General features: G+C 46.1%; 1 protein-coding gene across 7 annotated transcripts in view; it reads left to right on the plus strand.

Annotated features, from left to right (window-relative positions):
* The first annotated feature begins 1,869 nt into the window (after positions 1-1,869).
* Positions 1,870-16,837, plus strand: part of KIF23 (kinesin family member 23) — a 36,662-nt gene continuing 21,694 nt past the window's right edge. For 5 of the 7 annotated variants that reach the window (XM_040414338.1, XM_040414341.1, XM_040414344.1 and 2 more), the window contains exons 1-9: positions 1,870-1,990; positions 12,292-12,361; positions 14,264-14,392; positions 14,579-14,684; positions 14,761-14,897; positions 15,884-15,999; positions 16,077-16,247; positions 16,461-16,493; positions 16,725-16,837. In XM_040414338.1, coding sequence (XP_040270272.1) covers positions 1,977-1,990; positions 12,292-12,361; positions 14,264-14,392; positions 14,579-14,684; positions 14,761-14,897; positions 15,884-15,999; positions 16,077-16,247; positions 16,461-16,493; positions 16,725-16,837 — 889 coding nt within the window. In that variant the 5' untranslated portion in view covers positions 1,870-1,976. The remainder of the gene's footprint in view (positions 1,991-12,291; positions 12,362-14,263; positions 14,393-14,578; positions 14,685-14,760; positions 14,898-15,883; positions 16,000-16,076; positions 16,248-16,460; positions 16,494-16,724) is intronic. The other 2 variants (XM_040414339.1, XM_040414342.1) reach the window with 1 other exon arrangement.

A 16,837-nucleotide genomic window follows, 5' to 3' on the forward strand; every position in this document is an offset into this window, starting at 1 on the left:
TAGGCTGGCCAAAAGTCCGGTTTTAGGCCGGACAGTCCGGTTTTCAGGCTCCTAGTCCTCTGTCTGGCGCGAGGCCAGGACAGACGGCCAGAAGTCCTCCTTTTTGTGTGGTTACACGAGTGATGGCAGTTGGCAAGGGTCAGGATGGCTTTACGTATCCCCATCACTGGCAACAGGGCCTGGCAGCATGTCCGGACTGCACAGTGCGCAGTATGACATGACTTCACAACGTCATTAGCGCTTCTGCGTGCGTGGCACGTCCGACGTGTTCCTTTAGTTCAGGCGGGAGTGGCTGCGGAGTGCGGGTGCCACTCTGATCAATGCTCACTGGCACTGCCTGCCATCCACGATTCCACGCTGGTCCAGGCCGTCCAGTGCTTGAAGAGCCAGCAGAATCAGCACTCAGCCCACTAGGCACAAGGTTCACACAGATCCCACTGCCCCAGGTACTTACAGGACTATATATCTGAGTATAAATTATATATGGACTAAGCTGAAATAACCTGGGCATCATATGGATATAACTATAAGGGTAATTTCACACTTGCGATGTTGGATTCCGACAGGCAGTTCCGTTGCCGGAACTGCCTGCCGGATACAGAAATCCGTATGCAAACTGATACCATTTGTTTACGGATCCGGATGACACATGCATTGAAATACCGGATCCATCTGTCCGATGTCATCCGGAAAAACAGATCCGGTATTAATTTTTTTTACATTTTTTAAAGGTCTGTGCATGCGCAGACCGGAAAACTGGATCCGTCAATGCGGGAATTTCCTGAACACTTGGTACCGGATCCGGCATTAATACATTTTAATGGAAATTAATGCCGTTCCGGAATTTGGGCTGGAGAAAATACCGCTTATTTTCTCTGGCCAAATACAGTAAAAGGACGGAACGGAAGACATCATGATGCAAAACTGATGCGTTTTTTTCTGGTATTGAGCCCCTATGACGGAACTCAATACCGGAAAACTTTAACGCTAGTGTGAAAGTACCCTAAGTTATAAATCTTTAATGGACCATGGTGATATAACCTGGGCATCTCCTGTATATAATTATATATGTACAGTTGGTATCAGTTATACAGTGTATAACTGATACCAGCTGTACATATATAATTATATACAGGAGATGCCCAGGTTATACCAGCATGCTCCATATCACTATATACAAGAAGATGTATAACTGATACCAGCTGTACATGTAATTATATACAGGAGATGCCCAGGGTATACCAGCATGCTCCATATCACTATCAACAAGAAGATGTATAACTTATACCAGCTGTACATATATAATTATAAACAGGAGGTGCCCAGGTTATACCAGCATGGTCCATTGAAGATTTATAACTTATACATCTTCTTGTATATAGTGACCATGCTGGTATAACCTGGGTATCTCCTGTATGTAATTATATATGTACAGTTGGTATAAGTTATACATCTTCTTGTATATTAATGGTATAACCTGGGCATTACTGTGCGCCACTGTTCCCGGCACCATGTCCTTCTTTTTGAGGCTCTGGAAGTTGCCACCCTAGATATGCCTGCAGATCCCCATGAAGATTAGCCCCACTGAATGGAGCCAATCTGTGTGGAACTAATCCACTGTTAATAAAAACGTGCTGATTCTTCTCCTGGATTCTTTTTCTTTCTGCAGGGTGGACAGACATCCATTCTGCTCATCTTTTTGACAAATCACTAATGCTGCAATTTATCCCTTTGCCACCAGGTGGCGCTCTTACCTAACTGCTCCCTTCGGCTTGTCTAGCCACTCAGAACGCGCTCTGTTGCAGAGCACGGAATGACGTCACTCTGCGCTGTGATTGGCTAAATTTAAAAAATACAAAACGCGGGAAGCGGAAACACTACAGCTGTGTTTGAGTGACCGAAACCGTGTAATCTGTTCTGTAGTATCCGGCCTCTAAGAACCCGCGTTACCGGAGCAGCGACGACCGGCTGCAGACATGATGAAACCCGCGTAAGTACTGTGGTGGAGGGCGCCGCCATCGTAAGTTTTCGTTATAGGCAGGGATGTACTCCAGGGGTTCTATCCTGGCTGCCCCCTGGAACCTCTGAGGTGCGGTCATGAATACTGCGCTCAGTGCAGGTTATAGCCAGGTGTGTACAGTGTCTGAGGAGACGGTGTAATACAGGGGATTTACTTTATTACCTTTTGTCATGGACCTTCTTGTTCAAAAACTATTATTGGGGTGCTGTCACACTAGTGTTATTCTTTTCCGGTATTAAAATCCGGTAAAGGGTCTCGACAGCGGAAAAAAACGCATCAGTTTTGTCCCAATCCATTCTGAATGGAAAGCAATCCGTTCAGTATAAATCAGGACGTCTTCTGTTCCGTCCCTTGTACGGTATTTGACCGGATAAAATATCGCAGCGTGCTGTGGTATTTTTTTCCGGACAAAATCCTGGAACACTATCGCACTTGCTGGATCCAGCATTAGTTTCCATAGAGATGTATTAATGCCGGATCCGGTACCAAGTGTCGCAGAAATTGCTGCGTTGCCGGATCTGGTCTGCGCATGCGCCGGGACATAGGAGGAGCTATTTTCCCTTTTGATCTTTAAAGAAAATGAAATACCGGATCTGTTCTGGATGAGACGGATCCAGTATATCACCGGATCCTGAAAAAACAGGTTTCGGTTCGCTGGATCCTGTCCCTTTACAGCAGGGGTGTCAAATTCATCGGGGGCCGCATCAGCAGTTTGGTCACCCTCAAAGGGCAGGTTGTATCTGTAGGACTATGTGTCCACTCTTTATTATCATAAATTATTGTCACTGCATTCAATTATTACTGTTTTTTGTAATAATGTAAGTAATAACTAGCTCTGAAAGCAGAAACATAGTCAGAATAATGGCAAGTAGATATTCAAATGTACAATTATTGTACAATTTATTGAAAAATGATTTTTGTTAACAGACAGTAATTTATATATTTTTTAAAACATCTGTGGATGACGGACACTGTTATGGGGGGGATCTGTGGATGACGGACACTGTTATGGGGGGGATCTGTGGATGACGGACACTGTTATGGGGGGGATCTGTGGATGACGGACACTGTTATGGGGGGGATCCGTGGCTGTCGGACACTGTTACATATGGGGGGATCCGTGGCTGTCGGACACTGTAACATATGGGGGGATCCGTGGCTGTCGGACACTGTAACATATGGGGGGATCCGTGGCTGACGGACACTGTAACATATGGGGGGATCCGTGGCTGACGGACACTGTTACATATGGGGGGATCCGTGGCTGACGGACACTGTTACATATGGGGGGATCCGTGGCTGACGGACACTGTTACATATGGGGGGATCCGTGGCTGACGGACACTGTTACATATGGGGGGATCCGTGGCTGACGGACACTGTTACATATGGGGGGATCCGTGGCTGACGGACACTGTTACATATGGGGGGATCCGTGGCTGACGGACACTGTTACATATGGGGGATCCACAGACCCCCCACCCCATAACTGTGCCATCCACAGATTCTGTGTAAACCCCCCCCCCTATCCTAATTGCTTGTGTATAATGCCGGCAGTCAGGACGGGCGGCCGGCGCGTCACTCACTGACGTCACTTGCCTGCGCCGCCTGCTTCATTCATAAAGGAGGCGGTGCAGGCACGTGACATCAGGGAGTTACGCTGCCTCCCGCCCGGCCTGCCTGCAAAAAGCGAGAAATAAAGGTGAAGGCCGGCGGCGGCTGCGCGGGCCACTTGACGAGGTCTGGCGGGCCGGATTCGGCCCGCGGGCCTTGTGTTTGACACCCGTGCTTTAAAGAGTTATCCATCTGAGATGTTGATGGTATATAATTAGGTTATGCCATCAAAGTCAGTAAGGTTTGCTGACCTGTTCCTTTCTCCGTGCATGCCGCTAGTCCTGTAGTGGTGAATGGAGAGACGGCCATGCATGTTCAAGCGCTCTCGACTGTGACCTCTAAAAAATAGTTGAGTGTGCCAGCCTGGATATTGTCAGAACCACCATAGCAGTGAATGGAGAGCGTACCTATCTGACAGGGATGCCATCAGTCTGAGATGGGAATGCCCCTGGCACCTAATGAGGATCCCTTCTGACAGTCAGTGTATATTAGCCGTATGCATCGCTCACCAAATCTTTTTTTCTATTCCAAAGTAGTCCTTTGAAATGCACTTCCTCATTCTGGTGACTGCACCAATGTGTTTTCCTTTCTTATTTTCCGGTTTCTCTGTGTAGTGTTCATTGTTCAATGGCTCTTGTGTATTACAGGCTACGTCCTGCTCTGCCAGCGTTTGTTAAAATGGCTCAAATACATCTAAAATACATAAGACAATTTTACACATGATGTAAAGTTGCCTTCCTCTTTTATGCAGATATCTCCATGGATACAGACTACAAACACTCCATGTGTAGTCTGACCTTCCTGTCATGTCTAAGGCCTCTTTCACACTTGCGTTGTTCGGATCCGTCGTGTACTCCATTTGCCGGAGGTGCCCGCCGGATCCGTAACACCGCAAGTGAACTGAAAGCATTTGAAGACGGATCCGTGTTACTATGGCAGCCAGGACGCTATTAAAGTCCTGGCTGCCATAGTAGTAGTGGGGAGCAGTATACTTACAGTCCGTGCGGCTCCCCGGGCGCTCCAGAATGACGTCAGGGCGCCCCATGCGCATGGATGACGTGATCCATGCGAGCACGTCACCCATGCGCGTGGGGCGCCCTGACGTCACTCTGGAGCGCCCCGGGAGCCGCACGGACGGTAAGTATACTGCTCCCCACTACACTTTACCATGGCAAACAGGACTTTAGCGTCCCGGCAGCCATGGTAACCATTCAGAAAAAGCTAAACGTTGGATCCGGTAATGCGCCGAAACGACGTTTAGCTTAAGACCGGATCCGGATTAATGCCTTTCAATGGGCATTAATTCCGGATCCGGCCTTGCGGCAAGTGTTCAGGATTTTTGGCCGGAGCAAAAAGCGCAGCATGCTGCAGTATTTTCTCCGGCCAAAAAACGTTCCGTTCCGGAACTGAAGGCATCCTGATGCATCCTGAACGGATTTCTCTCCATTCAGAATGCATTAGGATAATCCTGATCAGGATTCTTCCGGCATAGAGCCCCGACGACGGAACTCAACAACCGGAACACAACAACGCAAGCGTGAAAGAGCCCTAAGGCTACTTTCACACTGGCGTTTTGGCTTTCCGTTTGTGAGATCCGTTCAGGGCTCTTACAATCGGTCCAAAACGGATCAGTTTTGCCCTAATGCATTCTGAATGGAAAAGGATCCGCTCAGAATGCATCAGTTTGTCTCCGATCAGTCTCCATTCCGCTCTGGAGGCGGACACCAAAACGCTGCCTGACGAAACTGAGTTTTCTCTGATACAACACGGCTCCGTCATGGCTGTAGAAGACAAAATACAACCAGATCCGTTCATGACGGATACATGCGGTTGTATTATTGTAACTAGAGCTGCAGTAAATGATTTATTTTAGAAATCAAGTATTCTATCAATTATTTTTTACGATTAATCGAGTATTCTAATAAGAAAAAATTTAATTAATAGACTGTTTTCCTTTATAAAAACTCATTAGACCCCTACCATTAGTCCCCCAACAGCCTTCGTTCCCCCGCTCCTCCTGACACCCAGAGTGCACAGCTTCATTGGTCGCACCAACTTCCTTTCCAGCAGGGGCGCCGCCGACACTCCATCGTTCCGGGCTGCTTTGCGTCTGGTGTGCGTACGTCAGGAGGACAGTGCAGCGTGCGACCATGGACGTGCTGTGGAGTGTCCGGAGGCCCCCTGCTGGAAAGGTGAGTATTCCAAGTGCAGCGGGAGACCACAGAGCGGGAGTAATAGCAAGTGCTTTACGCCCGCTCCGTGGTCACGTGACACAAACGAATCCTCAATGCAAAAAAATTGCATCGATGACTTTTTTTGTGTGTAATTCCTCTATTTAGTCGAGTATTCGTTGCAGCTCTAATTGTAACGGAAGCGTTATTGCAGATCCATGACGGATCTGCAAAAACGCTAGTGTGAAAGTAGCCTTAAGCTACATTCACATGATCGTATGTGTTTTGCCATCCACAAAATACGTATCCGCAAAAAATACGGAATGAAAAATATCGTTGTGTGCACAAGGCCTAAGATAGAATTTACATTGTTTCCAGTGTCGATGGCTCAGTCTCCTGCACTATTCCATACAGACGTGTACTTTGTATGGATGCATACCTCTTATGTATGATCGGGCTGATAGACCCTTACTCTCCTCTGCTGCCTATTTTGCTGTCTGTAGTTTTTTTTCATATATGTATTAACCGCCTCCGGACCGCCTAACGCAGGATCGCGTTCCGGAGGCGGCAGCCCTGCGCACAGTCACGCATCTACGCGTCATCTCGCGAGACGCGAGATTTCCTGTGAACGCGCGCTCACAGGATCGGAAGGTAAGCGAGATGTGATTTTTTTTAACCCCTAACAGGTATATTAGACGCTGTTTTGATAACAGCGTCTAATATACCTGCTACCTGGTCCTCTGGTGGTCCCCTTTGTTTGGATCGACCACCAGAGGACACGGGTAGCTCAGTAAAGTAGCACCAAACACCACTACACTACACCCCCCCCCCCCCCCCCCCCCCCCCCGTCACTTATTAGCCCCTGATCACCCCATATAGACTCCCTGATCACCCCCCTGTAAAGCTCCATTCAGACGTCCGCATGATTTTTACGGATCCACTGATAGATGGATCGGATCCGCAAAACGCATACGGACGTCTGAATGGAGCCTTACAGGGGCGTGATCAATGACGGTGGTGATCACCCCATATAGACTCCCTGATCACCCCCCTGTCATTGATCACCCCCCTGTAAAGCTCCATTCAGATGTCCGCATGATTTTTACGGATACATGGATCGGATCCGCAAAACACATACGGACATCTGAATGGAGCCTTACAGGGGCGTGATCAATGACGGTGGTGATCACCCCATATAGACTCCCTGATCACCCCTCTGTAAGGCTCCATTCAGACATTTTTTTGGCCCAAGTTAGCGGAAATTATTATTTTTTCCTTACAAAGTCTCATATTCCACTAACTTGTGTCAAAAAATAAAATCTCACATGAACTCACCATACCCCTCACGGAATCCAAATGCGTAAAAATTTTTAGACATTTATATTCCAGACTTCTTCTCACGCTTTAGGGCCCCTAGAATGCCAGGGCAGTATAAATACCCCACATGTGACCCCATTTCGGAAAATGCCCTCATAAAAGGAATGTGGGCCCCTTTGCGCATCTAGGCTGCAAAAAAGTGTCACACATCTGGTATCCCCGTACTCAGGAGAAGTTGGGGAATGTGTTTTGGGGTGTCATTTTACATATACCCATGCTGGGTGAGATAAATATCTTGGTCAAATGCCAACTTTGTATAAAAAAATGGGAAAAGTTGTCTTTTGCCGAGATATTTCTCTCACCCAGCATGAGTATATGTAAAAAGACACCCCAAAACACATTGCCCAACTTCTCCTGAATACGGCGATACCACATGTGTGACACTTTTTTGCAGCCTAGGTGGGCAAAGGGGCCCACATTCCAAAGAGCACCTTTCGGATTTCACAGGTCATTTACCTACTTACCACACATTAGGGCCCCTGGAAAATGCCAGGGCAGTATAACTACCCCACAAGTGACCCCATTTTGGAAAGAAGACACCCCAAGGTATTCCGTGAGGGGCATGGCGAGTTCCTAGAATTTTATATTTTTTGTCACAAGTTAGCGGAAAATGATTTATTTTATTTTTTTCCTTACAAAGTCTCATATTCCACTAACTTGTGACAAAAAATAAAAACTTCCATGAACTCACTATGCCCATCACGAAATACCTGGGGGTGTCTTCTTTCCAAAATGGGGTCACTTGTGGGGTAGTTATACTGCCCTGGCATTCTAGGGGCCCAAATGTGTGGTAAGAGTTTGAAATCAAAATGTGTAAAAAATGACCAGTGAAATCCGAAAGGTGCTCTTTGGAATATGGGCCCCTTTGCCCACCTAGGCTGCAAAAAAGTGTCACACATGTGGTATCTCCGTCCTCAGGAGAAGTTGGGGAATGTGTTTTGGGGTGTCATTTTACATATACCCATGCTGGGTGAGAGAAATATCTTGGCAAAAGACAACTTTTCCCATTTTTTTTTTTTTTTTTTTTTTTTTTTATACAAAGTTGGCATTTGACCAAGATATTTATCTCACCCAGCATGGGTATATGTAAAATGACACCCCAAAACCCATTCCCCAACTTCTCCTGAGTACGGCGATACCACATGTGTGGCACTTTTTTGCAACCTAGGTGGGCAAAAGGGCCCATATTCCAAAGAGCACCTTTCGGATTTCACCGGTCATTTTTTACACATTTTGATTTCAAACTACTTACCACACATTTGGGCCCCTAGAATGCCAGGGCAGTATAACTACCCCACAAGTGACCCCATTTTGGAAAGAAGACACCCCAAGGTATTCGCTGATGGGCATAGTGACTTCATGGAAGTTTTCTATTTTTTGTCACAAGTTAGTGGAATATGAGACTTTGTAAGAAAAAAAGAAATCATCATTTTCTGCTAACTTGTGACAAAAAATAAAAAGTTCTATGAACTCACTATGCCCATCAGCAAATACCTTAGGGTGTCTACTTTCCGAAATGGGGTCATTTGTGGGGTGTTTGTACTGTCTGGCCATTGTAGAACCTCAGGAAACATGACAGGTGCTCAGAAAGTCAGAGCTGCTTCAAAAAGCGGAAATTCACATTTTTGTACCATAGTTTGTAAACGCTATAACTTTTACCCAAACCATTTTTTATTTTTTTACCTAAACATTTTTTTTTTTATCAAAGACATGTAGAACAATAAATTTAGAGAAAAATGTAATATGGATCTCGTTTTTTTTGCAAAATTTCACAACTGAAAGTGAAAAATGTCATTTTTTTTGCAAAAAAAATCGTTAAATTTCGATTAATAACAAAATAAGTAAAAATGTCAGCAGCAATGAAATACCACCAAATGAAAGCTCTATTAGTGAGAAGAAAAGGAGGTAAAATTCATTTGGGTGGTAAGTTGCATGACCGAGCAATAAACGGTGAAAGTAGTGTAGGTCAGAAGTGTAAAAAGTGGCCTGGTCTTTCAGGGTGTTTAAGCACTGGGGGCTGAGGTGGTTAATATATGAACAGATCACATTGAAAAATATACAGTTAGCTCCTTCCAGGCGACTTTTAGCTGCTGTCATATCCTCTTGGAGAAACGCTTGTCCTCTTCAGTTTTGAGAACATTGGCTTGTCATGAATGTGTATTTTGGGCCGATGGGTTTGTGTTTTTGGATGGGTGATGCAGTTGGCAGTATCCCACATTCAGATACCTGTATTCCCTATGTTATAGTTTGTGTGAACTGTTCAGTTGGCAAATGTTTCACTTTGGCACTTCGTTCGTTCATCGGGTGAAGTGATCTTTGGTGCAGACGCAATTTTTAAGTAGGTTAAAAAAATAATTGGTCATCGGCAGATTGTGCTGTCTAATCACGACCTGCTGCTGGCAAATAATGATTCTGTAGGAGAGCGAGCAATGGCATTAGTGTTTGCTTCTCCCCATACTGTGGAGGAGATCACTGCATGTAAATGCAGCAGTCACCTTCACTGAACGAGCAGCCGGTTGTCAGGAAGCTGCTCCTTGGTGCGTATTAGGCTACTTTCACACTAGCGTTTTCACCTCCGCTATTGAGATCCGTCATAGGATCTCAATAGTGAAAGAAAACGCTTCAGTTTTGTCCCCATTTATTGTCAATGGGGACAAAACTGAACGAAGCGGCATGCAAGCAGTGTTTTTCTGTCCGCAATGTGGTGCAGAGCAAGACGGCTCCGTCCTGGCACACAATGCAAGTCAATGGGGACGGATCCATTTTCTCTGACACAATAGAAAACGGATCTGTCCCCAATTGACTTTCAGTGGTGTTCAAGACCGTCATGGCTATAGAAGACATAATACAACCGGATCCGTTCATGCGGTTGTATTATTGTAACGGAAGCGTTTTTGCAGATCCATGACGGATACGCAAAAAACGCTAGTGTGAAAGTAGCCTTAAAGAGGACCTTTCACTTGAATAAAACATCTAAACTAACTATACAGACATGGAGAGCGGCACCCAGGGATCCCTCTGCACTTACTGTTATACCTGGGCGCCGCTCCGGTTATAGCCTCCGGTATCTTCACATGTTAGGCTCCACCCAGGGGAACCTGCTGGCTTCTCATTCTCCCATGCTGTAGCGCTGGCCAATCACAGCGCTCAGCTCATAGCCTGAGAGGCTTTTTTTTTCTCTCAGGCTATGAGCTGAGCGCTGTGATTGGCCAGCGCTACAGCATGGTAGAAGGAGACGCCGGCAGGTTCCACTGGGTGGAGCCTAACATGTGAAGATACCGGAGCCTATACCGGGAGAACGGAGCGGCGCCCGGGGATAACAGTAAGTGCAGGGGGATCCCTGGGTGCCGCTCTACATGTCTGTATAGTCAGTTTAGATGTTTTATTCTAGTGAAAGGTCCACTTTAACACTAGGTTCAGACCTGAGCGTATTTGATATGCGCGCTTAACGGGCGTTTTTGTTCGCGTTTTTTCCATAGTCAACGCGCGTATTACGCGCTTGACAGCAGTGTCCTATGGCTCCAAACGCGCGACAAAACGCCCCAAAGAAGCTCAAGAACTTGTTTATGCGTCGGGTGTTTTTCAGCGCGTTCGAACGCGCTGTAAAACGCGAAAATGAGAACCAGTCCCATAGGGAAGCATTGGTTTGCATCGGTTATGCGTTTTACAGCGCCTTCGAAAGCGCTGTAAAACGCGCAAGTGTGAACTTAGGGTAATGTGCCTCTAGAATACTTGCTTTTGTGTGCTGGACCCGAAGGTTATTTGATAGAAGAAGCACTAGCTATCATCTTGTAGAACTGACTGCTTCTCTTGGCTGATCATTTCCAGGAGACTTGGGTTTAAAGTCGACTTGTTCTCCAAGAAACACACAAGGCTTTTGTCTTAGTGCAAAGCAAATAATTCCTGTGTGGCTCGGTGTGGGAGCGGTGGACGGAGGAAAGCACAGACTGGTCGCTTGTCTTGCTTTTGAGGCAGTTTAGGTATTTTCTTTGATAACTCTCATAGCTCAGGAATGTGCTGGCTATGGGTGGGAAATAACCCCCCTCTCCCATCTCTAGTCATGGAGACATTTTCTGTGCTGGGAGAGAAGGAATCTGAAATGGATGACATTCTAACATTTCATCGGTCTGAGGGTCCAGAAATTCTCAGTCTGTCCTTTTATTTCCAGCATACGGCCGCTTTCACACGGTCAGTATTTTTCGTCTGTATTTGGAAAGGTTTAGGGTACGGCGGTATGTGTTACACCACACAAAAGGGGTATGGAGACATTTCTTGTAATGTATTTCAATACCATGCTGCGACGCAACAGACGCAAAAAAATCTGACTTGGATGGATTTTGTGCGACTGCCGTGTTCAGTAGCGATCAGGGATCCTCCAGCTGTTGTAAAACTACATCGCCCACCATGCCCTTCTGTAGGCTGTCTGGGAATGATGAGAGTTGTAGTTTTGCAACAGCTGGAGGGCCACAGGTTGAGCATGCCTGCGTTTGATGACATTGTCATGGGACACATGTTGCTGTAGTCTTACGCCTCCTGTGCTTTGGACCTTCTCCTAGATAGTGATGCAAAATACTTTGAAAGCGGCGTAAAACTGACTGTGCAGAAATGACAGGCTTATAGTCCGTGCTTGATCCGTCATCTAGCTAGGCTCAGCTGTGTGTGAGATAAAGGTCCACATCGGATGTGACTAATCCTCAGTGCTCCCTTTCTCTGATGGTTAGAGGGGTTGTCCAGCTGCCGGGTCTGTGGAGTCGATCATACTTGCCTGCTCATTTCCGGCTCCTTCGGTCCACCGCTTTAACCTCCTCCGATCCCTGCATGTAAGCTTCAGATGTTATTGTACAGAAAAGTGAGGCCTCCTATCTCCCAACATATGGCCAAGGGCTCAGACGTTATATATGGACAGACCAGGGCGTTTTTCTTCCGTCCCCTGGTAATAGTTATGGGCTACATTGCTATAATGGCAGTATTGAGATGTGAGGAGACTGCAGCCAGTGCTGGAGGCAGCCCTGAATACAGTGATGGACCTGTCATGTACACCCTGCTGTCTAGTGTACTTTATATGATTTATATACTTATAATATCCACTTTTCTTTTTATAATCTGCAGCCGAGCTAAACCCCCACGGAGGGCGGCCCCCAAGAAGCCGTCTAACACTGGACAGAAGGAACCAGTTGGTGTAAGTTTGTACAGTAGCAGCCGATCATTTCTTTAGTTTTACAAAACCTCCCTCCTGCCGTCCACTTTTACCAGTTTCTTAAAGGTCTTGACCCATCTCAGCTTTTTCATACATCTGTATGTTACTCCACGACTTACCCCCACTGCGCAGAAGGTCCCTTGGTCCCCATCTGTTGTCTCTGTAAACTGCTACATTCATCAGCTGCTGTGTCCATAAGGAGCAAGATGGCGGCTAGGACGTCATTCACACACAGCGTAATCCTTGGTTGAATCTTCTGTGCGTGAATGGAATATGTCCATGTTCTGTTCAGCGCATGCCAGGGATGGAACAGAAAACGGTAATGCAGGTAAATCATAACACCGGCCGCCATCTTGCTTTCTATGGATGCAGTGGCCAAATCAATGTAGCAGTTTACTAAGCCAACAGGCTGGAGGCCTTCGGCTGTCTGGCGGGCATAAATTATGGCGAGACATATCAAATATATATCAGAAGCTACTAGGAAATATTTGTAGAAATTGACCAACCCCTTTAATAATGTTTCTATCTTAAGAAAATCAGTTTAGAGCGTAACCAGTCAGTTCTGTGAGGGAGATTTTATCTTGAGAATTTTTAAAGTCAGTTTTTTTAGGAGTGGCCGCAGCGCTCACCGGTCATGTTCGTCGGTCACATGGCCAATGTGTGGCGCTGTGAGGAGATCGCAATGCTCACCGGAGGGCTGCAGCCTCTTCAATATCTGATCAGTGGGGGTCCAACTCCCAATGACCCTACTGATCAGCTATTTGAAGACCTATTCTGAGAATAGGCTATCAATATTGAAATCTAAGTCACAGACTAAGGCCTAGTTCACACGAACGTGTGAGATTTGTGGCCCGCAAATTGCGGGCAGCAATACACGGACACAGTTCCGTGTGCATTCCGCATCACGGATGCGGACCCATTCACTTCAATGGGTCCGCAAATCCGGAATTGCGGAACGGCCGCATGGAACGGGACCCCTCGGAAGCACTACGGAGTGCTTCCGTGGGGTTGCGGAACGGGCGGATCGCGGACCCATTAAAGTGAATGGGTCCACGACCCGATGCAGCTGACCTACGGCCGGTGATCGTGCATCGCGGCCTGCAATTTGCGGGCCGCAGCACGGGCACGGGTCACACACGTTCGTGTGAACTCGGCCTAATGCCTCTTTCACACAGCTGTGTGCTGGCCGGGCACCGACCGTGGGGCAGCCGCAGTGGATCGTGGACCCATTAACTTTAATGGGTCAGCAATCCGCCCATTCCTCAAAAAAGATAGGACATGTTCTATCTTTTTGCGGAATGGAAGTACAGGACGAAACCCCACAGAAGCACTCCGTAGGGTTCCATTCCGTGCTTCTGTTCCGCATCTCTGGATTTGCGGACCCATTGAAGTGAATGGGTCCGCATCCGTGATGCGGAATGCCCACGGAACAGTGCCTGTGTATTGCGGGTCCGCAATACGGCCACGGGCAGCACACGCCTAAGGCCTCTTGCACACGACCGTGGTTTGGGTCTGCATGTGAGCTGTATTTTTTTACAGATCGGATGTGGACCCATTCACTTCTATGGGGCTGCAAAAGATGTGGACAGCAGATGGTGTGCTGCCCGCATCCACACATCCATTCTGCCGCCCTGCTAAAAAATTGAACATGTCCTAAAATTGAACATGTCCTATTCTCCTTATCACAGACAAGGATAGAACTGCTCTATTGAGGACTGGACCGACACAGTTGTGTGCATGAGGCCTTATTTTGCTAATTTTTTAAGCCAAAATACTGGAGTGCAGGGAGTGAGTAGAGTCCAGCCAATATTATAGCTTACCTGCTACTCATGAGAGACAGATGGTTGCCAATAACTGCATTATCGTGTGATTGCACCTCCCCAGGTTTATTGCAGGGTTCGGCCACTCGGTCCCTCAGATCAGGAATGCTGCATTGAAGTGATCAATGAGACAACTGTGCAGCTGCACCCCCCAGATGGCTGCAGAGTCAACAGAAATGGGGAATATAAAGAGGTGAGACTGTAACTTGTGTAAATGAAATAGCTTGTTGATTTTCTGTCTGCACCAAGGTGCTGGGTCCTGGATTTCTCTGGCTGGCCTGTGTTCGTTTTCATGCACAGATGTTGAATTTGTGAAAAAAGCTGTATTTGCAGCAGCTAGTAATATGTCTGCCCTCATTCTTCTCTCGATCTGTTACAGACCCAATACTCCTTCAAACAAGTTTTTGGAACACAGGTGACACAAAAAGATCTTTTCAATTCTGTTGCTAAGCTTCTGGTGGAAGATCTAATTCATGGTAAAAATGGTAAGTGCTTAACTTTATGCCCTTTCTCATTCGGGTATCATTTAGCTTTCAGTCAAGCAATTGTTTTTTTTTTTAGGACTCCTTTTCACATATGGGGTGACTGGAAGTGGAAAAACATACACCATGACTGGGTCCCCTGGACAAGGAGGACTTCTTCCCCGATGTCTTCACATGATCTTCAACAGCATTAGTGATTTCCAGGCCAAGAGATATGTAAGTCAGTACTTCAGCTGTATAGAATTATTTTACTGACTAGCAATGTCCCCCTCCCCCGATAAGATTGGCGCCGATTGTGTTCAGTTTGAGAGCATGTAATGCATTTGTTTAAAGGGAGTCTGTCACCTACTTTGAGCATTTTACACCACTCCGTATCACGTTATAGCATAGTTGCCCAACATAAAAATAGTACCTGTATTGTGCCTTTCACATGTCCACAAGCTGAAAAAAACAAAAACTTTATAAAGATATACAGGTTAGGTCCCGCAAGTGCCCAGGCCCCACTCTGATGTGGTGGCATAACCGGTCCCATTAAAGCCCTCTTGCCCACGCTCCTTTTTTAATTCATCCTCTTCTGGCATAGATCTTGTGCTAGCGCTGGGCCCGCGCATGCGCACTGCTCTATGGGTAGAGGCACGGGCCCGGCAGTGACTGGCGCTCGCACGATCTCTAAACCAGGGGCGGAGGGCAGGCCAGAGGACTCCAAGTGAAGCGGTTATGCTGCCATATCAGAGGGGCCTGGGCACTCGCGGGACCTAATCTGCATATCTTTATAAAGTGTGTTTTTTTTTTTGTTTTTTTTTTTTGCCTGTGGACGTGGGAAAGACACAAGGGTACTATTTTTATGTTGGACAACTGTGCTATAGTGTGATATGAGTGATCTAAAATGCTCAAAGTAGGTGACAGAATCCCTTTTAACCACTTCAGGATCTAACCAATTTTGACTTATTTATATATTTTTTTTTTTGCCATATGGGGGCTTGGTTTTGTTTTTTCTAATGCTCCAGGATGAGCTGTGATTTTTATTAGTATCATATTGGGGTGCAAATGACTTCTTGTTCGTTCCCCACCCTCATTTGGGTGGTGAGGTGGAAAAAAAATATAAATAAATTTCAGTTTTTTTTTTGTCCTCCTAGGGGGCTTGAACCTGCAATCACTGTTTTGAGAATCTTTTTTTGACCATCTGATTTTGTTCACTGTAGGTTTTTAAGACTGATGATAAAAATGGCATAGAAGTGCAAAATGAGGTGTATGCATTATTGGAGCGTCAAAAAAGAGATGCGCAGCCACAGGTAGTCCCAAGGACTCCATTAAGCAGGTACGTCGAGCAGACACTGTGTATGCGAGTTGTTTCCTAGCTACATTGGCCCCGATAATCATATAAATGTTCTGCAGACAGAAACCGGAACCTGAGTTTGCGGATATGATAAATATTGAAGATGGCTGCCAAATAGAAGAGATTGATGAAGACAGTGTATACAGCGTCTTTGTGTCCTATATTGAAATCTACAATAACTACATCTATGATCTTCTGGAGGAAGTTCCTATTGACCCAATTAAACCAAAGTTAGTGAAAAGTTTTATATGTATTTGTTTTGTTTAAACTACTGCTGTCTGTCATGTCAGTGCTGCTTGTAGCTTTTGTTGGGAGGTTAGGCGTCAGTAAGCCCTGGTGAGTGTCATCCTTTTTTTGTTTCACTAAAGTATTGTCTAGCCTTTTTTGCTATAGTTGAAGTGATGCAACAAAGAGATTGTAACCTGTTGCTATTCCTTCATCAGGTGGAACACACCGGGGAAGAATGCAGAGTTTATGTATGTTTACGTTACATAGCTTTTGCCTTGTTGCCCAGCCATGCCTGATTCCCTAGTTTTGTAGACCATAGTGGTCGTCATTTTTCTGTGCCATCATGTGTTATATCTGTGTGTGTCTTCCATTATCCTGCATGTAGCTTCTCTTGCTCATAAAGCTTTCTTAGCAGTTTTCCCCCCTGGTTTCTAGTACCACGTGCGCATTTAACTGTTTCTTGATTCACTTTGTTTTAGACCGCCGCAGTCTAAAATTTTGCGCGAAGACCAGAATCACAACATGTATGTTGCAGGGTGCACAGAAGTTGAAGTTAAAACAACTGAAGAGGCATTTGATGTCTTCTGGAGAG

This window comes from Bufo bufo, chromosome 1 (genome assembly GCF_905171765.1).
Source record: "Bufo bufo chromosome 1, aBufBuf1.1, whole genome shotgun sequence".
NCBI lineage: Eukaryota > Metazoa > Chordata > Amphibia > Anura > Bufonidae > Bufo > Bufo bufo.